This window comes from Mchenga conophoros, linkage group LG13, assembly GCF_057382185.1.
Source record: "Mchenga conophoros isolate Kocher_MC1m ecotype Shallow Benthic linkage group LG13, M_conophoros_male_GT1.1, whole genome shotgun sequence".
Classification (NCBI taxonomy): domain Eukaryota; kingdom Metazoa; phylum Chordata; class Actinopteri; order Cichliformes; family Cichlidae; genus Mchenga; species Mchenga conophoros.
The window spans coordinates 24,637,883-24,665,876 of record NC_140538.1 but is presented as its reverse complement, the minus strand read 5'-3'; the positions used below and the strand labels follow the sequence as shown (position 1 = coordinate 24,665,876).

General features: G+C 43.9%; 1 protein-coding gene across 5 annotated transcripts; it reads right to left on the bottom strand.

Moving 5' to 3' along the window:
- Positions 1–3: 3 nt before the first annotated feature.
- On the bottom strand, positions 4–26,795 carry LOC146561360 (serum response factor-like). 5 transcript variants are annotated; one of them, XM_085297400.1, is made up of 8 exons: positions 25,722–26,795; positions 18,622–18,888; positions 8,906–9,146; positions 6,477–6,641; positions 6,099–6,209; positions 5,450–5,590; positions 2,677–2,753; positions 4–2,131 (listed from the first exon to the last, which is right to left on the bottom strand). In XM_085297400.1, exons 1-8 carry the CDS (start codon positions 26,370–26,372, stop codon positions 2,048–2,050), a joined length of 1,737 nt encoding a protein of 578 aa, XP_085153526.1. In that variant the 5' UTR covers positions 26,373–26,795; the 3' UTR covers positions 4–2,047. The 5 variants fall into 5 exon arrangements, with proteins under 5 accessions (XP_085153526.1, XP_085153525.1, XP_085153524.1 ...); XM_085297399.1 differs by having other exon boundaries at positions 2,652–2,753; positions 5,450–5,647; positions 25,722–26,794; XM_085297398.1 differs by having other exon boundaries at positions 5,450–5,647; positions 25,722–26,793.
- Positions 26,796–27,994: the final 1,199 nt, after the last annotated feature.

The following is a 27,994-nucleotide window of genomic DNA, read 5'->3' as shown; positions in this document are numbered from 1 at the left end:
TCGTTGTGTTTCATCTTGTTTTATTACAAAAGTTCTGTACAGTGAAACAAAAACACACAAAATAACCATTTTCTTTCAAACCACAAATTCTATTCAGTAATCCCCTTTCAAAGTAAGATTTCCAATGTGAGAACTGAATGCCCGCAACATGTAATTTTCCTATGCAAACAGCCCTGTAGGACGACATGAATAGAGCAGAGAAACCATCGGGTGTGAAAATGACCTCGCTTGCCAGCGAATAGCTGAACAGAAGTGGGCATGGGAACTTTAGCCTCTGTCAAATTCTCTTTGGCTTCAAGCCTGCCATGCTCAGTCGTCCGACTAATTCTGCAGAAATGAGTGAATAATCTCACTCTCGGGGCACAGCAATGGATTGTATGACAGGTCCAAAGTCATGTGAGGTGGTTGGAAATAAGTAAAGCTCCCTTTTTGCTGTGCATTCACTTTTTTTTTTTTTTAAATCAGCCATGGAAGAGGAGAGGCACTATGGTGCAGAAAGAAGGCTCTCAGTCTAATGACTCATTCTTAATGATTGTTGAGGTACATACTGAGATTGCAGTCAAACAGGGTCTTACACTTCTAGCTGAAGGGAGTATAACATAAAGCACCTGAAGTCACTTTGCCAAATTAAGAGATCCTCATTCTTAGAAAAATAATTCTAGTCATCACTTGAGCAACAGTGCTGTGATTGTGTGCTGAAGAGCAATGCAACGTCTGTACAGTGCGATTACCTGCTCTTGTTAAAACCAGACTTTGGTGCCCGGTGCCTTGATGCGGCTTTATTAGCATCATTACAGTTAACAGATGCTAATCGGCACTCTGCTTTGACGAGTCAGTCTTTCAAATATGGTGGCATTACAAAAATAAGTGAACAATCTCCATCTAATGTCACTTAAATATTCCTTTATGTCTCTAGGCGTGAACACAAAATGTAAAAATAATAAAAAAAATACAGATTTGTGACAAAGGAAACTTGTTTCCACTGGATTGTCATAGTTTAAATAACTTCTGCACTGGAAGTGCCAGGTTCGGCTTCATTTGGAAACCTCACATGTGAAACTGATGTAATACCAAATGGAAAATTTCCCAGCCCCACCCTCGCTCAAAAAAAGGATGTGGAGAGTAAATGAAAATGATGATGTACTTTGTGACCCAGCTACCCGGAGTCTGAAGGACAGTCCTGCAAATATCACAAAAGGAAAAAAAAAACGTCCAAAAAACATCCAGGTTTCTTTCTCCATCTTGTAGTGAAAACTCCCAACAGCGTGACAGTATATACCAGCAAATGATGGTACATTAAATTAATTTACACTGACATGTAAATAATTCTTTTTCTTTATCCAAATCAATTTCATGTACATACAAAAACCACTACGTTAAAAAAACAAAACAAAAAACAAAACAACTACATGCCGCTGCACAAAATTAACCAGGATAAAAATACAAATCATCAATTAAAAAAAAAAAAAAATATGTACATTTCCAAATCGATTTTATTTTTTAAGTCGATAAGCATCTCCCCGCCCATTTACAAACCTCAGATATGTGCGCACACACTGACACATGCTTGTGCACAAACTGCTCACACTGGAACATTCAGACAAACAAATGTCTCTTTGGCTGGTGTGAAGCTGTGGCACTTTGCTGTGTGTGTGTGTGTGTGTGTGTGTGTGTGTGTGTCTGTGTGTGTGTGTGTGTACACACACACATGTAATTACATAATGTCAAAATAAAGAAAAAAACCACACACACACGCGCAAAAATAACACCATCAAACGGCATAGAAAATAGGTTCCGATGATGGATTTAGCGCTATATCTCCTATGCATCATATATATATATATATATTCCAAAACATACTGTGTAAGGGCCTGCCACACATAGGCCCTTGATTTTGTGTGTGTGTGTATGTATGTATTATAAAGTCACATTCAGAAGTATGATGTGAACCCACAAAGGAAGGCATCAATAAATAGAGATGTCAGTCAGTGTGTGTGTGTGTGTGTCCCTGGGTCTGCCGTGTTAAACAGCTCCAGCCGTCTGTCAGTCACTCTTTGAGTTCTGTGCTGTTCACCACCTGGAGCTCCGTCAGGTTACTGCTGCTGCCGCTCGACTGCTGGCCAATCACCATCTGGAAGGCAACAGAGCGATGTCAGGAGACACTACATCAGACAGCCATCGCACGTTATCACATCACACAGCGCGCAGTGCAGATGGAGATCCTGCTAAAGTGCATGCCATTTATCACAGAGTGATGCTGCAACAGATGCTGATGTTTTCTCTGTTATGTGTGTAGGCTGCGGTCTTATCTATTAGGAGACGTTAGATCCAATTAAAGGACTATTTCTCCTATTCCAGTTCAGTGAGGGGATTTTCCCATCTGCATATAGTATAAAATACAGATTAATTTGATATAAAATGACATCAATAAACTCCTAAATATTCAAGTTCTGGTTTCCATGCACTGACAAGGTGGTTTTGAGTCTATAGCATGTGTAGAAAACAAGTAAGACACTATGCCAGCTTTCATTCAAAAAACAAGAGCCACAGGCTCAATAGAGCCTGTGGCCTCCTGAGTGCCAGTGCTCTGTTAGGATGCATTAGTGCGGTCACATGGCATGCTGGTTGCGTAGGGAATTTGAGAGTTTCACTTGTAAAATGCAGATCTTGCCGTACTGGGTGTAGCTGCACTGCTGAGACAGGGATCTGCACCGTGCCTGGAGGTGCTGTGAGGAACACCTGAGGGACACCACCTATGTGAAGAAAGAAAGAAAAAAAAAAAGGAAAAGATACATTGATTAGAATTTATTGATTACACTTTTTTAACCCTTGTGATGTCCTCCCGATTTGCATACAATGCAGTTCATCAGGGGTCAAAAATGTCCCCACTTCATTTGACTGTTTTTTAAAGTATAAAGTATAAATTGTCAATCAATTCAGTGTTACACCTTAGTTTTACTTAAGACCAACACATTAAAACAAAATTTACCCAACATTTTACATTTTAGGGCCACCAGACCTTCTTTACAAAAAATACACCCTGTTTTTTAGCGAAAATAAAACAAGAAAATTAAATATTTAATTAAATTAAATATTAAAAAAAAATTTAAAAAGAAAAAAATTAAAGAATTCTCACTAAAGTTCAACATACAGAGTGCTGTATGTTGAACTTTAGTGAGAATTCTTTTTTTGAACCATCTATAAATTTTAAATGGCAGCACATAATCACACCTGTGGTCCTCAGGGCTCAAAAATGACCCCGTTTGCTTTGAAGCAACAAGTATAAAATATCATCCATCTCTGTGTTTCAAGGTTTTATTCAACTTTATTCCAACTCATTGCCTGACAGTTTTCTATATTTTGGCATGGTAGGAGGGCATGAGTCTGAGTGAAGGCAAACTTTCATGAGGACAAAGGCGTGTCCATATTTGACCCAAGTGCAGGAGGAAGCTCAGGTTTATTCCTCTGCACTGGTCCCATCATGGACAGCATTCTTTCTGCAGTTGCAGGCCAAGGGGCATATACAGTAAACAAGCTGTTACAGGTGATTGTTTTCTTTTGGAAACCTGCAATGTTAGGGACAACTCGTGTCCTGACTGCAGGACAGACGGTTTGCCATCGCACAAGAGCATGTTCCATGTACAGCTGGACCTGCATCACATGCTGCCCATGTTTTTGTCTCAAAGTTCCCTGGTTTACTTGGATGTTCTGTTGGAGGGGACAGAGTCCTCTGAAGGGGACTTGGTGCTCATACAGTCACATCAGTACCAGGATCTTACATCACAGCAGGAGGAACACCCACTTGTGTTTCAAGTCAAGTCAACACCAACACACATCATACACCTCAAATGGGAGCACGTTTGTGTCATGAACGACGATCATCTATTGTGTCTTTATCAAGAAATTATGTCCTTTTTGTGCTTCTATGATTAATCTTGTGTCAGCATGAAAACTTCTCTACCAGACTCAGGATGTCATAAACTGGCCGTAGCGACTCTACTGGATGCACGGCAGTAAGAATCAACACACCCACATATGCCTACAGCTGCATTCGGTCCATTTTTCTTCCTCTCTTGTTGTCCCTCCTTGTTCGTCATTGAGTTGGCTGTAGAGCAGGTCATCTGCTAATTGGATGGTTGTTGGTTCAATCTCTGTGTGCTCTAGTCTGGAGTTCTTACCAAGGTGTCCTTGGGCAAGTTACTGAACCCCAACTTGGTCTCTGATGCATCCATTGGCATGTGAACGTTAAAAAGCAGAATACAAGCAGAATACACTGTGTATAATGCTTTCAGTACTCGAGTAGAAAAGCCACTGAAGGAGTATGGGACCTGGCACATGTGCTTGGACTGTGGTAGATCATCTTTCTCTGAGGCACATGAGAGAGTCAGGTATCGTCTGTCACTGGGAAGGTTAGAAGACCAGATCAGTGTTTCCTCACGTTACTGCAAATATTCCTCTGTCTCAGCTGATTCCTCTTTCCTGCTTGATTCTTTGTCTTCATCATAATTGAAATGGATGATGTGTAGTCCTCTGACACATCTTCTATTTCAGTTTCACATTCTGAAAATTCAAGAAACTTCAAGAAGCCCAGTCACTTTCTCTCCAAGCTCCTCAGACTACCATGTCCTGGATGCCTGAGAACCTGCTTGAACATAGTTCAGATTCTTCATCACTTTTCTTCACTTCATAGCCTTCTTCCACTTCTGCAGGTGGCTGATGTGCTTTTTCAGAGAAAGGGTAGCATGTGCTCTAAATACTGACAATATTTTCTATATCTTCTAACCCTGGATCTTCCTGAACATTGATTCTCCCTCCTCATTATACTAGAGGACAATATGTGCTTTGTCCTACTGGTCATTGCTTTGCACAACATGGTAAAAAAAAGTATGCTCATCAAAGTATGCAAATCTCCAGTGCAATGGAGGCTTTTGAGGATACTTTCTGTGTATGTATTATTGTAGAGTCTACCTTACAATACGAAACACTTTGATGCGGCTGTTGTTGTGATTTGGCGCTGTATAAATACAATTTCATTGAATATAGAGCACCTGCCTCCTCATTGTGCTGCCTGTTGTGGTTGTTATGACCAGTGCTTGACCCCACACATTAGTGATCCAAGATCAAAGATGTTTGAAAGCAGTATGGTGTGAAAATACGGCTCTTTGCAACACTTTGTACTTTGGGGTCATTTTTGTCCACGAGGGCAAACAACGTTATAAAATTCAATAAAAACCACATAAATAAATCAAATTACTTGAAACTTATTCCAATCATTCATAGTATAGTAATGAATAACTTCTGTTATTTTCAGACCATTTGATGAATAAAAAACACATTTTTGATAGCAAAAGATTTCTTTAGAGGACAAAAATGACCCGTGGACATCACAATTAATTACAATGCAATCCACATGAGCCACTCAGGAAGCTGTGTGTGCTCGGAGCCTCACCTGTGTCTTGGGCTTGTGCGTGGGACACCTGCATTGCCGAGGTCCCCTGGGAGAAGGCGTTGAGCACAGCCAACCCGCCGTCTGCCAGCGTGGGCGTGGAGGCGTACATCACTGTGTGCGGGCTGGGGTACATCATGTGACCTGCCACAGACGTTGGCACTGATGAAGTGACAATGGTTGCTGGGAGACTTACTGTGGCTGCAAGAAGAGCCAGAAAGGGAGGGAAGCGTCATTCAATGGGTTAAGTGGTGTTTATGCACACTGGCCAGCAGATGGCACTTCATATCTATCCAAATTCAACTGCTAACTCCTACTCATGCAATGTAGAGTGGCAATATTACTCCGTCCTCTGGGAATCAACTCATCCAAACAAGAGGAGAGCAAAAACAAACAGTGCACACAGTAAGAACACAACATATTATGACCTAAAAGGATTTTCTTACTAAAAATTAACAATCAAAAACTCACAAAGGGATCCCATTTCCACTCGCCATCATGATGGGAATAATTATGTACACTGTAGTTTTAATGTTGTGGGACCAGTGTGCAGTTTTTGTTAAACTTTGGTTCACTAAGAAAATCTACAAACCCTGTTTGGAACACGTAAATCTGCCTGAAAGACACACGAGTGTCTGTGTGGTCGGCCTACCAGTGGAGTTTGTAGAGGTGTGGGAGATCTCAGGGCTGCTGTCACTGTTGGAGGTGGGCTGGGTGTTAGGATGGACCTGGATAGCTTGGAGCTGCTGGGGTACCCCTGGGCCTGGAGAGACACAGCGGGCAAAAAGCCACTACGGTAAGTCATCAAACACCTCGCCCAGGCCCAGAAGGGCTGCAGTAGTGTGTTAGGGATGAGGGGTGCAGCAGTGAGGACAGCGAATGGTAGACAAGGTAGAAGTCATGCAAGCAGCATTAGGTGCATGATTATAGAGCAGAAAAGGGAGCGTTAGCAGTGCTAGCAGCAGAAGGTTTATGAAGACATGATTAGCACAGGACACGCACAGTCGTGGCAGCATGCAGAGCATGTCACCTGTGAGGGAGACAGCAGCAGGGAAGCGGAAGACAGCCTGCTGTCCCTGCTGTGGCTGTGGGGTGACGGCCAGGGCCTGACCATGCTGCCCCTGGAGGGCCAAGGAGTGCTGTTGCAACTGACTCAGAGGAATGGTGGGGGTACCAGGAGGGAGAGGAGTGCCTGCTGCAGGGGTGTGCACACAAATGCACGCACGCACACACACACGCACAGACACACACACACACACACACACTCTAAGGTTAAGTCTAAATATGAAAGGATAATGCAGTTTGAGAAAGAGCTAATACGTTCATTTCGCATGGAGTTCACTGTCACTGTTAGTCGTTTAATACCTTCAGTTGCTCGACATTTTGGCAGCACTTTAGGCTGGAAACACACTTTCTCTTTTTTTAACATTTACCAGGGCTTTAATCAATATGTTTTTTTAACGTTTAGAACACCGGCCTGATAACGTGACGGCAACCAAACAAACAGAATGAATGATTTTCTGTGAGTGAGTCTCATTTGCGAAGCGTGTTTTGTGAGTCTTTTAAACTGGATTTTTTAAATGTAGTTATTTCCTTGGACAATGCTTGATGCTCTTATGTTGGCGTGATAGCCTGACACCGATGGCATGGTGTGAATTGTGCCACCAGCGTGCACATAAGTGCACAAAACTATCAACTTCTACACATTCCTACAAGGTCAAAATTCCACAGTGTGCTTTGGGTTAGCAAGTGACGCTTTTATAAAAGGTCACCGACTGAAAATAACGCAGAAGTTGAAATTTCATAGATAGCCACGTGAGTAAACGACAAATCAGAGGTCACCTAGTGGTGTGGCGTTTACTTTCAGCACTCAAAGGTGTGTGTTCAAAAAGCTGTAAAACCTGAATCTGCAGGCGTGTGATAGGTCATGTGACGTAAACACTAACTAGGTGAAACTGTCCTTTTGTAAATCCCAAATCATCCACCTGCTGCACAACTTGTTCTCATCTTCCTCCATCCAAGTGAACTAATGCCAGCCATTTCATTTCTAGAACGTGACTCTGGAGCTACACCCTCACGTTTGGTCATATGCTCCACAGACAGTTGCTGGAGTAGGGTGGGGGCAGGCCCCTTCAAGCTGTCAGCTGAGGAGGCTTTAGTGTGGGAGGGTGTGTTGTTCCACCTGGCGCTGCTGCTATGTGCCAGACAGGTGGTGAGGAGGAGAGAGGGCGCGAGTGAGCGAGCGAGAGAGAAAGCAACAGAGGGTGCGGTGTGGGGGGGAGAGAGCGAGAGAGAGGGAGAGAGAAAGAGAGAGAGAGAGCGTAAAGGTTGCAGAGTAAGATGGTGAAAGAAGAAAAAAAACCCACATTTTTTTTAAAAAGGCGGGAGGACAGAGGCACTGCCTGGCTGTCCTTCACACGTCAGTCGAGATAACAAATAGTCCCCATTAGGCCATCGTGTGTCTGCGCCGTCAGACGCTGTGGCGGAGCACAGACAGCAAAATCTAGCGAGTGACATTACTGTCAGTGCTAAGATAATACAACTCTGACGAGCGCTGGGCATGTTTGGCTTCACAGCTGTAGCGACACTACTGTGACAGAAGACAACATGGCAAAGACTGCCCCCACTGTCTAACAATCCTCAGAACTGTGAACAGAGCAAATAAATATTCCAAAGCATCCTATACAGAAGGAATCATTTTAAATATCTTTTATTGAATTTTTTATATTTCTAATGCCTTGACGGGCAACTGTGATCCTCTTGGAAGTGCCCCTATAGACCCGTATCTGAAAAGGGGAAGCGTAATGAACAATTAAGGGAGAAATCATTTAGACACTCTGGAGGGGACCTCAGATCGAAGCCTGCAGCCCTAAAGTCCTCACCGACTTCCCTTGGGTTTTAAAGCGTCTGCCCTAAATGAAGGGTCACGTCTCGGTCGAGACCACTCTGTCTCCACAAAGTCCGCCTCACATCCTCATATATAATGTCAGCGCAAGCCACCGATCCTTCATTGAATATTCATGACTAATTATGGCCCTTGTTCATCAGCCCTCGCTGCCAGGTCTATTGTGTCCCTCTCACCTAATTATTCCTGTCCCCAAGTGACAATCAAAGGCAGGGCCACTCGCCAACAGACGTGGCTCCCCTGAATACTGGGGGCTTTGTAAAAACCCGAGTGTTGGCTATGAAGAGCTGTTGTGTGATGTAAACAGCCCAGAGAGAGAGAGAAGGGGGGGCACGAGCACTCTGAGATGACGGCTGAGGTCACGCCGCAGTGCCATTTTCATTCTAATCAGCTAATAAGCTAGACAGCACGATGACATTAACAAAACATGAAGGCCAGCAGGAGTGTCTCTTCCAAAGGATGAGGTCAAAACAAACAAATCATTAGGAGTATAAAAACTGAGCTGTGGATGATGAGGACGAGAAGCCCGGGTGGGTGTTTGCTCTCCAACGTACCGGGCATGAACGTGAAGCCGCCGGGCAGCTGCATGACCCCCGTGGAGGCGCTGGCAGTCTTGAGGACGGTCCCGTTGGCACTGATGTTGCTGTTGGCCGAGACGGGGGCCAGGTAGTTGGTGATGGGAAACGAAGATCCGCTGCTCACCTGCATGGTGGTGGAGGTGGTGGGTACTGTGGACTGGGCGCTGCTGGCCGAGCCTGGCAGGGTCGCTACTGTGAACGTCGGCTTCAGGGCGTCCTGTGGGAAGAAACCAAAGGGTTTAGTTCGGCGTTCCCCGGCTCGTGTCAAAATTCTGAAAACATGTTCCGAACTGGAAATTTAGGACTTAATAAAGCCTCGAATTAAAAACTTCAGCTTAAATGAGTAACTGTTCAAGGTGGCGTTTTTGAGGCTAGCATTTCCAGCTCCAGAAACGCCAACAACTGCACACCTAAAACAACACAATTAATGGGGCTTTTCCTCCACGGGCAGCTGAACACGAGGACGGTTGAAGGGAGAAGCCTTTAATTCTCGGAGCATTTCAGGGACCAATGGATGGCTGACATAAACCAAAGCAGGTTTTAACAATCACAGGGCAAATGGCATAAACAAGCTAAAGAAACAGCCTGGGACTCTTCTAATTGCATCCATATGTAAAACAGTGAGCAGCACAGGGAAGCATTTCTCTGCACGACGACACCGAGCCTTGCAAAGAGCAGCGAGATGGATTCTCAAGTCAGCTCTGAACGCAGGGATTTTATTATGTATGGCAACTTCAGACTAATTGGAAAAACATTTGAAACCCCATTAAAATGCAACTCCATAACCCCCGAGAGAGGAAAAAAAACAAAAACCTATTAAAATCATAACAGTGAGAGCGAGGAACATGACTGTGCATCCTCTTTTGTGCAACACCTGACTACTCGGCATCAGCCATTTATCATCTGCAGCCGTTTCTCCTGCAATTAACATCCAGCCCTACCCGATCTGCCGCCGCTTTATAATTTTGTTGAGTTTCTATGACAACTAACTGACCGCGTAACACGGCGGCTTTGCAAAAATAAAATAATACCTTTTTGAAAAAGGCACAGAAATAAGGCAGATGAGGCAAACTTGAGATGAAAGGATGTGAGATGTAGCATCGCACCAAAGAGCTAATGCGAACATCCATTGAACCGCCGAGCAGGATGTGTTGGCGAGTGGGCTGCATGATAAGAGCAGAGTAGGCGTTAGGCCGAGACTATAAAGTACATCGAAACCCACCGTGCCCGTTTCTACACACTCGCACAAGCTCTTATTCACATGATACTAATGATCTCTAATAGCACAATGGGAGTAAGCCTACACATTAGAAGGCATTTAATAGTTGGCACGTCCATGTGGGTTCAGTGTTCTTTGAGGGCTTGAGTCCAGGTGATTGGATTCAATCAAAGAGAGCTGCATCCACATCCAACAGGGATCCTCGGACTCTTAACATTTCCACAGAGGATTTAAAAATAAAAATAAAAAAGGATTTTTAATTTCAAAAGCTAACCCTGATGTGGCCAACATATCAGCTCCCTTTAGTCTGGTTAGAAGCAGTCATCATATATCACCCCGTCTGCTTTTTTCAGCTGCATACACAATGAAATATTACATGGATATAATACAATTACCATTAACTTGCTGCACTATTTGTCAGCTGCCTATGAACTCTGGAACTTGCCCCCTACCCCCCCAATGTCATTTATACTGTCAGCAGTTTGAGGCCAGCCAACTTCCTGGTGATAAACGATTAAAATATTTGATGTTACAAGCTGGAAAAAAAAAAAAAGAAAAATTCCACCTCACGTTAGAGCATATTTAGGTGGTCGGTTACGTGGCTGGATCCTTCAAAGATGCAGAGTGAGTGAATAATAAATGTATAATGTCTGGAAAACACATCTGCCTGCAACATCACACCGGCTTACTATGAGGAAGCAAGTGAAGCAAGCGTACTGCATCTTATAGGGTTGAAATTCCAAAAAAAAAAGTAAGTGTGCACCTGCTATTGATAAGAGGAAAATCATATAGAAGTAGGCGAAGCCTTCTTCTCTCAGTCCTATTGGCTTTTATATGTAACTGATAACGTGGGTGAGAGGTGGAGAAACCAGCATGCTACTGATAAGCCCTTCCAACCACACACTAGCCATGCAAACACATAAATGGAGCTACTGTAAGGACAAGCTTGCTGTCTTACGCCACACTGCAGTCTAATCAAATAGTAATATTTACAACAGTCTTTTAGCATGGCTCCGACTAATCATTAAACAAAGGCTTTTTTTTTTTAAAGCCTATAAACTCCTCTAAGTGTCGCAGTTAACGCAGAGTCTTCCAGACTTCACTCTCTTTAACTGTGGGGTTACAGACAGACAAGTCTGAGAAAAGCTGCTCCGCTTACAAGAATCTACAAGTGCAAAACTTTGCACTGCTCTTAGTTAGCTGGTCCACTCAACTCCAGGCTCTGCTGAGGGGCTGTGACAGTTCAAGGTCCTTTACCTCTTTAGTTAAACAGCAGCTGGAAAGTCGGAGGGGGGAGGGCCTCACAGCGCTGTTCTGCCCTTTCAACCAAAAAGGAAAACGAAATAAATTCACACAACAACAGCCCGTCGCCCATTTGCTATACTATAACTGTCATTCATCAGCGAGTGATTGCTGACAGAGTGAGGCACAGCTGTCACTGCACCGTCCTTCTCCCAGGAGGCTTAACAATGAAACTAAACTAAACTAGACAAAGGGGGGTAACCGGGTCTGCACTGGTGCACGGGCCACAGGTATCACTGATGGCACAGTGGGAAAAAAGCAATGAGACCACAAGTAAAAATGGAGATATAAAGTATTTCATGAAAGCCAACAGAGCTTGAAGTGTAACTGTAGGGTCTTAGCTACAGTAGCAGTAGAAAGTGTGTGTGTGTGTGTGTGGGGGGGGGGGGGGGGGGGGGGGTAGACTGAGCAGAGTCAGACCTGTGTGTGAGGTTTGAGACAGGGGACAGGACAGGGGCAGAGTACAAACAGCTGAGGGCACAGACAGCTGGCGGGAAACCTGAGCACCTCTGAGGGAGAATTAACCCTTTCCGGCCCGCAGAGGCAGCAGGAGGCCACGTGTAAAGACGGCTGCCATCTGACACCAAGCAGCTCTCACCGTTCAGGTCGCAAAACACGACTCTGAAGCAGACAGATATGCCGCTCTGAAGAACTGCTCCGTTTTTTTTAAACGTGTGTCTTCTGCTTCCTGTCCCTCCTGAGATCTAATAGGGAGCAGGGGTTTGGCATTCAGAGGGTCAAATAGAGCAATTAGCCTTTGTGCTAGTCAAACAGTCCAGCCGTACCCCCACTATCTCTGTGACCTACATAGCCAAGTTTGCTCTGACCTACTGGTTTGTTTGACCATCTCCGTGTGTCTCCTGTTCAACTGGCCCGTCTATAAACGGTGCTGGCTTTCATTTCAGTCACGGCGGTGCATAGTAAACATAGGCCGAGGTGGTGTAATGCATTCTTTCAGAACAGAAGCGAGAGCAGAGGATCATTCTTGTGATGTAGCCAACGCTTCAGCTCTGTCATTTCCTGCTTAAGCCTCGTTCATCTCCTCCTATCTCAGTACACGGTTACAAAATGATACAGCATATTAATAAGCATGAACTCCACCCCTTTTTACCATAACACACCAACAGTCTGTTTAGCAGATAACACTTAATATTGGCTCCGAATTAACTAGTCAGTAAGTTATTGTTATACTTTTATATTGTGTTGACTGCAGACGATATTAAGCGGCCGCCTTGGTTCAGATTACTGAGTGGATGGAAATCTCAGCAGGTACTTTTTCCTGCCCACTTACATCCTACCACATATACACAATTACCGAAATCTTAAATCATTACAATCACTGTATGCGAGTTGAGAAAACACTCACAGTCATGACTGCAACATCTGCATGAGTTCAAAGGGTAACGGTGAAAATAAAAAGGTACCAAGACTGTACCTTCAACTATTTGTTCTTATCCAACCAAATTCTCACTGGTGGTCAATCCCGACTGTGACTTTCATAGGGAGAGAAAGTTACATCAAAGGTATGATCTGTTAGTTTTGGAAGAAATACCACAAGGAAAAAAAACTGTGACTTGCCCAAAACGGTGACTGATAGCTAATTAATGTTTACATTTACAATGAATATTACTTAAAATGGTAAGTGTTTAAGGCTTTATGTTTTAAGTCTCAGCATAACTATGGGTAAATTTTAATACAAAGGGCACTAATAGAGGTCTCAAACTGCTCATTCATTAACAAGCACATCCATACACTTTGCTCTATGCTAAACTATCTTTCCCAACACACCCCACAAGGACTCTTTGACATGCAGACTGGAGGAGTCGGGAACGAACCTTGGTGTATTTAGGAGGTGGCCAGCCGCAGCCTCAAACCACTAACATCCATCAGTAGCAGCAGCCACACCAACCTGGATGTAAACTGCTGATCTAAATAAAAGTTGACTACAGTCGACCCTTTTATTTGTGGTTTTCAAATCAGCCTCACTATGGCTCAGAACACTAAAAACTAAACTAAACCTAACCAAAGCACGACCTTGTAAAACATCCAGCTTAGTATAATGAGGTACCCCAACGCAGCACATGAAGGCAAAATTTATAGTTGTGCAGTGGAGGGCTGAGTCGTATCCAGTAAGAAATGAATCTTTGGGAGTCAGACTGCGCAGCCCTTAGTTTGCTATGCAATCTATTTTACAAGACAGGAACTTTTTCCCCAGCGATGGGGGGATCTCAAGTATTACACATCCTGGCTCTCCTCTATGCACGGTGAACATATGAGATTTAAAAAAAACAAAGAAAAAAAAAACAGATCACACAAAATATGAGGAAAAAAACAACAACATTCGCACATCGAGAATATGTTCTTATAGCTCTTTCATTTCTCTTAAATTTTCTGCATCCTCAAGGTTTGTGTACATGAGGAAAAAAATTAAAATAAAAGCTTCCCAACATTCGCAGGCACCAAACAAGGAGCCGTTTTAAAGGCGGAGGAAATGAGAGAGTAATTAAAAAGGGAAGGACACAAATGATTCTCTATTCATGTGGGATTAATCATTCCAAATTGAAGGTGACAACTGGCAGGCTAGTCCAGTGTTGGTTGGAGAGCCCATTGTGCAGTTTAATGGTGGCTGGCCCTCGTCTAATCTCCCATTTGCTGGCTCCCATCTCCCAGTCTGTCACCCTGCCAGCAACATGGAATTTGCAGCTCCATTTGGGACTGCTAAAAAAGGCAAGGCAGCCCAAGTGGAGGAGGTGCAGCCAATGGCGGCTGACCTGTCCAGTTGCTTGCTGCAAACTTAAGGGGGAGGTGGAGGACGGGATTGCGAGGCGGGGGGTGGATGACATGGCTTTTGTCGCAACGTTGCTTTCCACCACCTCCAGCGCGATCGACGTGCTTCATACATGTTTACAGATGTGCGATATAAGCTGTCAGATCTGTTCTTCTCCAGAACTCGGGGCTGCCGGGGAAAACAAACATGCCGCCGCTCAGTCAGGACAAGTGAGCTCACTCTGGACGTTTTCTGGTCAGTGTTGCGTGGAAAAGTGAACTGTGATAATGAGCGCAGCAACAAATAAACTTCACGAGGAGCACAACAGCAGTGACACCAGCAACCAGAACCAAAGAGGAGGGAGGGGGGAGTGAGGGATGAAGTACGGGAGAAAAGGAGAAGGAAACAGTGCGGGTGGGAGGAGGGGGAAAACCAGAGCCGACTCTGATACTGAGAATTCGATGCCAAGATAGATCATCTAAGTAAGCATAAGTTGTGGGATTTGCTATCCCCTTCCAAAAATAACCCAAAAAGCATAAGAAACAAACATCTGCACTGTAGGGACGTAGTATTACTCATAAACTATCTCCAAAAAAAATGCAAGAAATGCGCAAAAAGCAACAAATCTGCCCTCTAATGTGGTTTCATTTCTCATGTATTCCACCTTTTCCTCTTAACATGCCTCACTCAGACTCTACGTCACACATCACTCTCCCACAATTCCTTTCAAAAGTCCTGAGAGGACCGTCTTGAAGTTACTGCTGCTTTTATGTGTGCTGACAGAGCAATAACAACAAAAAAGCGAGGATTTTCCACAGTGAGTCACACACTAATCTTAATGTCTTATCGTCTCAGGACTCCTTTCGGCTCGAATAAAAGCACTCTTAGGGGGAATGAACTGATCCTGCACTGGAAGACTGCTGAACGTAGAGCCAAAGCAACGCTTCAGGAAAGAAGTCTGTGCCGACTAATTTCGACCAATATCTAGGGGAAAAATGTGAGAACATTTCCACAGCAGCTGCTGCGTTTTACCACAAAGAAGAAATCAGAGGCAAAGACACATGACAGCCCAGCTAGTGACGGATCGGTCCAGTCAGATGGAAAGAAGACACTGCGCTGCGAGGCAGAAAGGAGCTGTCCATCATTTCATAAACAACTATTTGAAATGAAGAACTCCCCTCCCCCATCATGCCAATTTACTCGTGATGTTTTATGTTTAACAGTGACGTGTGGCTTTTTCAGGTTATAGCTTAATAACAATCTATCAGTGCACAGCTTGGTGAATAGACTCATTTGCTTTCTTGCATAGGAAATCAAATGGATAAGATCCCACTACCACAGTCTTTATATTTTACCCAGCATCGCAACGTTACCAGAACTGGTTTTACTTTGTGAAATGTGCAACATGCTTACATCTATATAGCAATTGATGGATGGACCTCCCTGAGCCTGGTTCTGCTGGAGGTTTCTTCCTGTTAAAAGCTAGTTCTTCCTTCTCACCCTCCCAAAGTGCAGCATCTTTGATCGTTGGTGTTTTCTCTGTGTCGTTGTAAGGCCTTTACCTTACAATGTAAAGCGCATTGAGATGTCTGCTGTTGCGATTTGGTGTTATATAAATAAAGACAATTGAATTGAACTTTTCCAGCTGACCACTCAAAGTGTTTTAAACTACAAGTCACGCTTAATCTTTATTCTGTGTATCTCCCACTACTTTATCTGCCTCACATCCACGGCCAATTTAGAGCCACCAATTACACCCAGTATGCATGTCTTTGGACTCTGGGATGAAGTGAACACAGATACAGGAAGAACATGCAGACTCCAAAGCTGGGGTTCAAACTGAGAACCTGCTTACCTGCTTGTGACCCAACAGTGTTAAATGCTCCACTACCATGCCACTCAAATGTACTGCAGACCAAATCATTTCTCCTTTAACTTCCTAGGACCTGGCGTCCACATATGTGGACATCACATTTTGGGTTGTCTAACCCAAAATACAAAGCTTTGTTCTACAAGGGCCTGATATCCACTTACACGGACGTTATACTGCCACTGTTTTTCAAAATTTAAAGCGAATGTCCTCATATGTGGATTTCATTTTTCTCAAACAAAAATCAGGTAAAAAAGAAATCAATAAAAAATCTGGTAATTCTTTGTTTTTACATTCATCAGGTCCCAATCAGCAAAGAGAAATCAAAAATGCATGCCATGAAAGAGTTCACACATACAAATAAATCAGAAATAAAGGCTTGTACTCTAAAAGACGATACTTGCTCCAAAACTAGGGAGACTTGAGCTTTTCCGATCCAAGGAATAATTTCAGGCATAAAATCTTCCTTTTCTCCAGTACAGACAGAGCTACGCTAGCCATTTCCTTTGTTTTCCAGGCTTTTCGCTAATCTAAACTAAGCCGCTGTGTGCTTGCCTCGAGAGTGGTATTGAAAGACAATCAGTGAACTAGCTATTACACTGTTTCTGTTAAGCCCTATCAGTTTATTTTGTCATTTGATTTTATGAGCGATGCTAAAGGCACCAAATTACATCTACTTCAATCATCTAAGCTTTTCCTTTTTGCTTCTTCAAAAGGTTATCCGCTCCCCCACCAGTCTTTGCAAAACCCGGATTGTTTAGACTACAGTGGAGTGTATTCATGACATACTATTCCTGATGAACAGCGTCCAGACTCGGCAGAAGTTCACGCTGCAAGCACACACATAAAACGATCCCTCGCATTCGAGGGATCCGATCCACCTGCTTGTCCTGTCCTAACCGCCTGACGAAATCTCGCCCGCTGAAGATTTCTGCTGCGTCCCACTGTACACAGGGGTTCACGAGGTCTCACGCTAGCCTCCCACACTCAAAACTGCAGTTGGGGGTGGTGGGTGGGAGTGGACGCTCAGAGGTCACAGTATCACAGCCAGTCACCCAAATAGCTGTCACATGAAATGGGACGAAAAATGTTTCCAATACACCCGCTCATATCTACTTCCAGAACCCACCCCCTACCCCCCCACTCCCTGCCCTCCATATCACTAAAATGAGAGGAGGTGGTGGTGCTGGTGGTGGAGGAGGGTGTGTGTGTGTATGTGTGTGTGTGTGTGTGTGTGTGTGTTGGGGGGGTGAATCACAGGACTCCAAAGACAGCTGCAGCTTATAAGGAATGTGAGGGGCCTCAGCCAAGAGTGCAGGCAGGGAAACCATACCATATATGGCAACAGAGGCAGAACTAATTTTTATCAATGAGCAGAGCGGGCATGAGAGTGGCTTAACATGCAAAGGTTGATCTCCCATCCCTGACGATGTATGGCATGTGTTAGTTAGCGCCTTGTGAAAACAGCATGCGGGCAAACAGTATGGAAGTGTGCGTCTTCAAAGGGGAATACTTAAGCTGGGTAAACAGTCGAGGGAATCCAGCACGTGATTGCACAAAGCTGACAACAGCCACCGATCAATTCAACGCTTCAAACCCTTAGATGTTTTAAAGTTCAACGACACAGAAACCAAACTTTTTCATTCAAACTTAAAATAATAATTGGGAGAAATTAAGTGAAAGGTTACCTGTTGTATTATTATTTATCATTTCTATAATGACGCAAATTGTGAAAATGCGCAACATCCAAATATTTTAAGACTCACACATTCTGTTAAACAACTCAAAGTGAATATCAGACGTCTCTGTCCCAAAAATCAAACGTAAACAGCAAAAGCCTCCATATAGCAGACCGCGTGTTTCTCGTCCAAACACAGCCCAGGCCTGCAGTGATTTATCTTCACGAGTGTTACGAGGTTTTCCTGGATGAGGGGTCAAAAAGGTAAAAGTGAAGACGGCTCTCTTTTTGGTGGAGCGGGGATAAATTCTGCACGTCTTATCCGGCTTTCCCTTCTGCACGAATGCTTTGAAGGACTACTGAAGACTTCTTGGTTTCACTGAAAAAACGATTTGGTGCCCAGAACCAAACCGCGAGCCCAAACCAGAAGCCTCACATGTTAACGGGCAAAAGTTCAAAAGTGTGTTTACAATAGGACAAAGATTATTTTCCACAGCTGCTTGTGGGTTTGATTTATTTGTTCTCCTTGTACGCTGGCCTTTTCTGGAGAGATTTCCCATTATATCCATTAGCGACTCTACTGTGCTTTATGAGGGGTTTGGGGGTTTTTCTTTAATTTGCACTGAAATCCATGTCTCTATTAGAGAACACACAGTGAGTCACAATGACTTTAGTACCTGAACGCAGGAGAGATGAGCTGTGGAGACAGATACAGGAGTGAGCGCAAATTATTAATAGTTGACCTTTGCTCTTTTGAAACGAGGCAGCGAGTCTTATTATTTATTAAATGTTTGTATTTTTTGTCTTGGCCAGCTGGAGGACCGGCCTGCAACCGCTTTCACTTTATGATACTCACCTTTGTGTCGCCCATGCTCTCCGACTCCGACACCTGGTAGGTGAGGTCAGTCTCCTCAAACCCGGTGGCGCTCATGCGCTGATCTGTGGACGGGTCGGAGCGCGGCGGAGAGTCTGGCGAGTTGAGGCATGTCTGGATCAAGGCTTTGCCCGTTTCACTGGTGATCATGGGCTGGAGTTTGCGAGTAGCAAAAGTGTACACGTGACCCGTTTCGCTGGCCACAAGTAGCAGAACCTGGGTTCCCGTCAGGGTGGAGAGTTCATAGGCCTGAGAAAGTGAGAAGAAGATGTGATTAACCGACCGAGAGAACGGGCCAAGAGTCGAGCTAGAAATCCAAACATCAAAAAAAAGAAAAAAAAAGAGCTAGTTCGCCAAATTAGGGCTTGGATTACCTTCACATCATGTGCAAATTAACCCTAAAAATGGAGGAGGGAATGAATCTGTGGGAAAACAGCCAAGAGAACACTAGAATCTATAAATACTTCTTTGGTGGACTCTGACGTATAGCACAAATGAAACTAAAATAACACAAGATAAGGCTTCCCAGAATAGAGAGTGTGATATAGTCGAGAGACTGATTGCAGGAAAGTGCAAGCTTGATAGACAGGGGGAATAGTAGTAACTGAGTCTTGACAGGAGGAATATTTTAAACACTCAGAGGTGGCTGCCTGCAAAACACGAGGTCTCCGTCGCACTCCGCCGGCTCGTCATTCATCGCACAGCTTGCAGACACTCGCATTAAAGCTCCCCAGAGCGAAGGGAGAAGCACACCGAGATTCAGCTCCATCCAACGCACACACACGACCGAGTGCACCCTGATGCTGCACTCGGTGTGAACTCCTGAGAAAGCCTTTATCTACATGAGTCATCAGTTATCTGGAGGATGCTCCTGGTGCTGCGAAGGCACAGTGCCGTTACCATCGCCTTGGCAAGCACAGCGTACCCAGAGCCGAGCTGACAGATGTGCCGTTGCAAGGTGGAGCGGAACACACTGTCAGACGCAGCAAAAAGGGGGAGGGGGAGGACATGAATCACATTCAAATTAAAGCGTTTTATTGAGCAGTTATAAAACCCATGTCGCTGTCCGAGTCTACTCCACCATAGTGTGCTCATTATGGACCGTATCTGTCCTGTCTTCACTATCTGACCACATAATCGGCTTTAGTGTGCAGTAACATGACGACAGAGAACATAAAGGCTAATGATGACTAGCTGCAACTGCAGCGGCTCGCCGGCACGCTGCACTTATTTAACCTGAACGATTCGACTCCGACTTAGTGCTGCCTGCAGAGGAGGGGTCCCTAACAACAGAGCTCGATGTTTGGCCAACATCCATGACAGAAAAGGAATAATTTATCAAGTTGAGAGTGCTATGTGGCAACACAAGCTACATAGTGCTTTAATAAGTTTCCTTGCTCTGCTGATTTTCACATAAATATTTATGACTGCAGGGCATGTGGTGGTGCTGCTGGTGGCGGTGGTGTTCCTCTGACTGTAATTGGTTCTTATGCCACAAAATATGCCAGCCAGGTCTATTTATCAAATAACTGAGAAAAAAAAGAAAAGAAAAGACCCATCCACAAACAACTGAAAGTAAATGTAGTTTTAACCCACTCCCACCCAAAAAAGGGTTTTCAGGGTTTGTCTTCTTAATTAATGCAAGTCCCAAACTTAGTCTTAAGAGAAGTCAGCTGTGGGTTTAAATCCCTTGAAAGTCTTGGTTGGTCTTCCCTTCTCATGCAAAGGCGCATTCAGCAATTTTACAAAGATGGGCACAGTAAGGATCAATCGCTTAACTCAGCGGCCCCCAACCTTTTTTGCGCCACGGACCGGTTTATGTCCGACAATATTTTCACGGACCGGCCTTTAAGGTGTCGCGGACAAATACAACAAAATAAAACCAGTACCGGTACCAAAAAACAGAAGATTTATTCATAACACAAGGGGAAAGACCCAGGGAAACCGAGTTAACGATAAAAACGCTAAAGAGAAAAATTAAGATATAAACCGACAAAACCCCTGAAAACCATATATTTCACACCCAAGCCTCAACTCCCGCGGCCCGGTACCAAAAGACTCACGGACCGGCCCGGGGGTTGGGGACGCTGGCTTAACTTACATACACTAGTCAGGTACAACTTGCAAATACTTGGTTGAACCCTTCTGCCTTCAGAACCATCTTTGTGGAACTGTCCCATGATGTTAATCTCCCATTCCCCCACATCCCAAAGTGCTCTACTGGACTGAGATCTGGTGACTGTGGAGACCGTTTGAGTACAGTGAACTTATCGTGTTCAAGAAATCAGTAAGATGATCTGAGCTTTGTGACATGATGCATCATCCTGCTGGAAGCAGCCTAGAGAAGATGGTTACACAGCAGTTATAAGGAGATGGACATGGTCAAGTAGGCTATGCTGTTTAACAGTTGGTACTTGATCGCCCACACTATGTTGTTTGCACCATATTCCGATCATACTATTTGCATGTTGCAGAAGAACTCAAGACTCATCAGATCAAGCGAAATTTGTCTGATTTTAGGCTCGGTTTCATGTTCTTAGCAGATAAGGTGGCACCAGTGGGGTCTTCTGCATCTGCGGCCTATCTACTTCAAGGTCTGACATGTGATGCATTCAGAGATGCTTTCCTCCATATCTTGGTTGTAACCCGTGGTTGTTTGAGTTACTGTTACCTTCCTATGAGCTCGAAGCAGTCTGGTCATTCTCTTCTGACCTGTGACATAAACAAGGCATTTTCACCCCGTGAACTGCTCCCCATCTCTCTTCTTTGGAGCATTCGCTATAAATTTTCGATGGTTGTGAAGAAATCCCAGCAGATCAACAGTTTCTAAAATACTCAGACCAACCTGTCAACAACCAGGCTTCAATCAGTTAAATCTCCTTTCTTGTATATTCCTGAGCTCCATTTGAACAGCAGGTCGTCTTGATCATGGCTAACGTACTTAAATGTATTGAACTGCTGCCATGTGATTGGCCGATTAGACATCTGGGTTTTAAGAGTAATTGAATAAGTGTACCTAATACAGTGGGCAGTCAGTTTATGTACAGCAGCTATCTCAAGTGCTGAAAATAATATTTGTTCTAACTTTTCAGAGATATTCTCAGAAGGATTTGATGATTGTGTTACTAAATGTTTTATTTTATTTTCAGACCAAATATGCTACTTGAAGATAAGAAGCAGGGCTCTGTGAAATTGGCAGCCATCCTTTAATCCTCTAAACTTTAGTAGACTAAATTATTCATCATGTAGCTGAAAAATCTAGGACTGACCCATACTGAAGTTCCAATTTGGCCAAAGCCAATGCCTCTCCTTTTTTGTATTTCACGCTACCATTAAAAAAAACCCAAAACACTAAAATATTTAACACAGCAGATGAATATCAGCCATTCAGCTGAGACTAAATGCAATCGTATGTCAATGTATTCCTGAGGAAAAATGAATAACTGCCAGATACACAGTAGTTTGCAGTCCTTCACCTTCTATGTCAAGAAATAAATAAAATACTAATAGAAAGTTCCTGAAACCTAACACTGTGCCTTAAAAGTCTCATAAAATCACCAAAGTTATAAGAAAAAGCAGAAAAATGTATTCTTTACTCAATTTTATTTATATAGCACCAAATTGCAACAACAGTATTTTAAGGTAGAGACCCATTAATAACAGAAAACAAAAAGTCCCAAAAATCATATGAATCCCCTATGAGCAAGCGCTTTGGCGACAGTGGGAAGGAAAAACTCCCTTTTAACAGGAAGAAACCTCCAGTAAAACCAGGCTGAGGGAGGGGCGGCCATCTGCCACAACCAGCTGTGGGTGAGTGAATGAAGACGGGAAAAACACATGCTGTAGAAGAGAGCTGGAGATTAATAACAAATAATTAAATGCAGAGAGGTATTTAAAGACATAGTGAGTGAAAAAGGTGCTGGAAATCCCCCAGCAGCCTAGAACTATCACAGTGTAACTACTAAGGGAGGATTCAGGGTCACCAGGGTCCAACCCTAACTATATGCTTTATCAAAAAGGTATCAAAGTTTAAAGCCTAATCTTAAAACTAGAGACAGTGTCTGTCTCCTGAATCCAAACTGGAAGCTGGTTACACAGAAGAGGGGGCTGAAAGCTGAAGGCTCTGCCTCCCAGTCTACTATTAAAAATCTAAGAACCACAAGTAAACCTGCAGTCTGAGAGGAAAGTGCTCCAATGGGGTGATACGGTACTATAAGGTCACCGAGATAAGATGGGGCCTGATTATTCAAGAGCTTGTATGTGAGGAGAAAGAAAAAAAAAAAAAAAAAAAAAATATGTGAGGAGAAAGATTTGAATTCAATTCTGGATTTAACAGGGACCCAGTGAAGAGAAACCAATATAGGAGAAATATGCTCTCTTTCTAGTTCCCATCAGTACTCTCACTGCAGCATTTTGGATCAACTGAAGGCTTTTGAGGGGCGGTAATGCCATCCAGAGAAAGCATCTGGGTAGAAACTGTGTTACTAAGATTTTATTGGGGCAGAGTACAATAACCTCAGTTTTATCTGAATTTAGAAGCATAAAAAATTAGAGTCTTTAAAAGATTTCTGCAGTTTAACTAATTGGTGTGTGTTATCTGGCTTCATGGGTAGATAAAGCTGGGTGTCATCTGCATAGCAGTGAAAATGTATGCTACACCTTCTAATGATAGTGCCTAAGGGAAGCGTGTATAACGTAAACAGAATTGGTCCTAGCACGGACCCCTGTGGAACTCCATAATTAAACTTACTATGTGAAGAGGACTCTCCATTTACATGAACAAACTGGAGTCTATTAGATAGAAATTATTCAAACCACTGCAGCGCAGTACCTTTAATACCTACAGCGTGCTCTAATCGCTGTAATAAAATGTTATGATCAACAGCATCAAACTCTGTACTGAGGTCCTGCAGGACAAGCACAGAGATGAGTCCACTGTCAGAGGCCATGAGAAGATCATTTGTAACCTTCACTAAAGTGGTTTCTGTACTGTGATGAGCTCTGAAACCTGACTGAAACTTTTTAAATAAACCACTTCTCTGCAGATAAAAGGAAGTTTGGAGACTGGCTTGCAATTTGTTAAGGACGCCGAGTCAAGTGGTGGCTTTCTAAGTAACGGTTTAACTACCTGACGGCCTGTGGTACATAGCTGATAAATAAATATAGGTTTATCCTTCCTTGAGCAGTCTTGCAGGAATTCTGTCTAGAAGACGATGGTTTGGAGCAAATAATGTGTGTGACGCTGACAAGTTATGATTTCTCTAATGGTTACAATTTTATTTGTGAAGAAATTCATGAAGTCATTACTCATAGGCACAAAAGCATTTTTAAAAAAATGTCATATTTCAATTAAATGACAAATCATTCTTTCATTAAACTCATCAAAGCAGGAAAAACTTTAGGTGTAAGTAATAGCATAATGAATATATGGACGCACTCAATTTAGCCGAGGCCATTCCACAGCACTGCACCTGAGCTGAGTCACACATAATGTTCTTCATACCACTTGTGCTGCTTTCCCCACTATAGAAAGTCATATCATATATGCCACATATTAGTACTAATTGAGTAACCCTGAACCTCAAACTGACGTAATTATTTAACAGTGTGTGTTTACAAGGCTGCAAGCTGAGGCACACATAAGAAGAGAACAAACAGGCCTGTGCTACACTAACTGCATCCTTCAAAATGAAAGTGGGCTCATCCTAGACCAATCTATGAATCTTCCCACTCCACCCACCTGTCATTTTCTGTGATGGCTGGCATAGTGTGGGCAACCTTTTCAAAAAAAAAAAAAAGAAAAAGAAAAAGAAAAAAAGAAAAGAAAACCATCCCCACACTGTGTCAAATAGTGTTCATGTTGCCAAGAGCCTACATAAAGACACCTCAGTTTCCACGACAACAGTCTGGGATACATAAAAAGAGAGAAACACAGCAGAGCGCATGGTGCAGCCGAAGAAACACAGGGACAAGTTAAAGGAAAGAGGGGGAAAAAAAACTCCTGGACTCCAATAAAGCACCTCTTACAAGTGTTTATTTAAAGTCATGATGAAAAGTGGTCGAGTCCACATCACAATAACTGCTGGGCTTGTGGTCAACAGCTGACCCCAGCTCAAGTAATCCACTCTCCGTGACTCTATACCAAACGGTGGTGTTTTATTGTGGCATCAAATCATGTGGGTGAGCTGTGAATTTCCTCAGAAATGTTGCTTTAAGGAGACAGTAATGAGAGCAGTTATGACTGAGAAGCAAGGTTTGTCATCTTTAATGTCGCCTGCTTATGAGCAAGAGTCAACTGACAAAACTGGAAACCAGGACAAGTCATCAGTGAGACTTAGACGTCTGTGTAATGTACAGCACCATAATGCATGCACAGACAGACAGCACCCCACCACCACCACACAACCCAGGCTTCTCGCTTCTGTCTCAGTGTTCTTTGACCGTTCTTTGGTCTGTTTCCCTGGGGTTTAGTTAGCTGTTGGCACATACAGGCCGACTGCTGCTTACTGCCACATGGCTGCCGCCTGTAAGCAGTGACGGAGTGAACAGGCTGTGACTTGTGATGAGAACTACATCTAATAGTTGCAAGGATGTCTGTGAAGGTGTGTGCGGGTATGCATGCATGAATCAGTTTATACGTTTCTGTGTGTGATAGTTGGGATTGGGGGTGTCATAAATAGACCTGTCATTTGCTCTATTCTATTTAAAGCCCAGTGGCTGTCATGAATGTTCTGACTTCCTCACATCCACTGAGTCACTTCTGGACCACAATGGCTTTGTCTTTCATAAGAAATACACTGACACAAGACTGACATCAGGTCAGCAGCATGTAGGCTCACATGAAAAAAAAGAAAAACCCCAACCCAAAGTCTTTCTTGTGGTTATTGTAATAACAGATGCACACTGTCCCAGGGTGTTGTGATTTTTTTAAAAGGTTATTAACAAGTGCACTTCCATGAATGACTGCAAAGCACCCTACAGTGTGACACTGCTGTACTTCCAGGCCAATCAACAGCTAAAAGAGACTCTCAAATCAAACGCTGGCGCAGCTGGATGAGATCCAGACGCATCACCTGACTCACCTTCTTCATTATGCCCGTCTTCCTCTTACTGAAAGTGGTGTACCGTCTCAGCTTGTTGTCAATAAATTCCATCTTTATCTTTACGCGTCCACGTGTCTTCTTGCCCGGCTTTGCCCCGGCGACCCCTCCGGGCACCATGCTGTAACCTCCGGGAGATACTCCTACCTCCTGCCCCGACACCGCAGCCTCCATCTCCCCTCTCTCCCGCTTCACCCCTCTCCTACTGTCCCCAAGTGAACCCACGGGTTCGTCATCATCTCCGGAGTCCGAGTCGTTATCTGAGCCGCTGCACAGAGGCGCACTCTCCCGGTCCGGATCGAAGCGGGTTCCGTGAGGCAACATTACTCCTGGACTTAAGCCCACCATGCTGCTTTGAACGGAAGTCTGAAGAGGGTTTACACCGGTCCCGTTCCCCGGCCTCGCACCTCTCGGACCCCCTGGACCATTAGCTCCCAGCATCCCAATGGTATCTCTGTCCCCCTGTCGCCCTGCAGCACCGGTACTCTCGCTGACCCCGGGTAGAGCTTGCCCTGATCTGACAAGAACGGGACGAATCCCGCTGCCGACCAACCCCGAGCCGTGTCCTGTGGTACCCCTGCCTGAACCCGAGCCGTTTCCAGGTGGTGCCGATCCAACCTGGCTCGGTAACATTATATATTTACTGGAGCGAGTTTTTTAAACACCAGCCAAGACAGCTGGATTCGGTTGCCTCGTAAATGACTGATAAAACGCATACACGTCCGGGCCACGATATGTAAACAAACCCGACCAAATGATGGTTCAGAGACTCCAGGAAATTACCGAGACAAACTTTCGAAAGTGATGCTGCCCCCAAGACCCTTCAACCCCGGCTCAGTTTGCTTCACCCTCCTCCTCTATTTCCAAAACTCTGAGCACTTTCTCAAAAAGGAAAGCGCGAAGAGCGACCTCCATATTGCTGCGCCACGTCACCTAGTCCGCCATGTGAACCGAAAATAGCTCGAGTGTCGATTTGCTCGCACACAAGTCGAAGTTTCTCTCAGATAATGTTACAGTATTTCTCTTTCCGTGTGTCACAAACGAACATAAACCTCAAAATTTAAGACAGCGAAAGCGACAGCGGAGTAATACCTCAGCCGAGGAACTACTTCCCTCCTTATAAAGAGATACAATGTTTCCTTATTTGGTGCTGTCTCTCCTTATTTGGTGAGTCACAGCGTCGTGTACGGATTGGCTGAGGATTATCTGAGGAGTGCTGTCATTGGTCAGCGAAGCACACTAATTAGAATAAATACCAAAATGGTTGCGCTAACCGACAACGTCACCGTGGAGAAGTAAAAAGGCACTAACATAACAAAACATCCAACTTTTATTTTATTTATTTATTTTAATTACCCACAGGTTGTGGCGCCTATACCACACAGCAAACTCCCATTTTCCCGGAAGTTGAACTATATCATCTCCTTTTATCTGAAGTGCATGTGTGCGGCACTGTTACTGTAGATAATTCAGCAATATGAGATCATTTAAGGTGCCAGATTATCGCACATCGACTTGAACAGGTAATGTAACTGTAATAGGCAAGTTCCTTTGAGTATGAAGCCTGCTGCTTCCTACCAACTTTTTAATAACGCCACTGTAAAGCAAGGTGCAGTCACTGTCTGTTTACTTCATCTTGCTCACCTTTGCAACAGTTCCTGCCCACTTAGTAAAATGTGTTACCAGTGTCGTCAGAGATGGCTTCCTCCTCTACAAGTGGACCTGACAGCAAAGAAAAAACAACTTAAACTGATATCATTCATCATTAGGTTTTCTTTGAAACGTGTAATCCGTATTCATTTAAAAGAAGAAAAAGGTATCAGAGGGAAATCAGTCAGAGGCACTTAGGTGCACTGTTTGAAACGATGGAACAACCTCCACCCACCTGGTCTTACGGGCAAGTTAAAACAAACGCCAGAGTTTTGAGGCATTTGAAAATGGTTCACTGGCAGGATGCTCAGGGGATTTTTATTGCAAGTGAACTACAAAATCGAAAGTTCGGTGAAACGCAGATTTACTCGGAAAATTGTTATAACATCACCGCAGTGGAAAGACATTTATTGCGTTAACAGACTCATTTCTATTCAGTGTTGCTTCTCGGTATGTCACGCGCACCGAACGAGGCCCAAAAGTGACATGCGCACGGTGCTGTGTGCAGATCCATCAAAGCCCCCCCCCATACACACACACACACACACACACACACACACAAATTGCACAGTGCTCAAAGTTAGGAGGAGACCCATAATGACTGA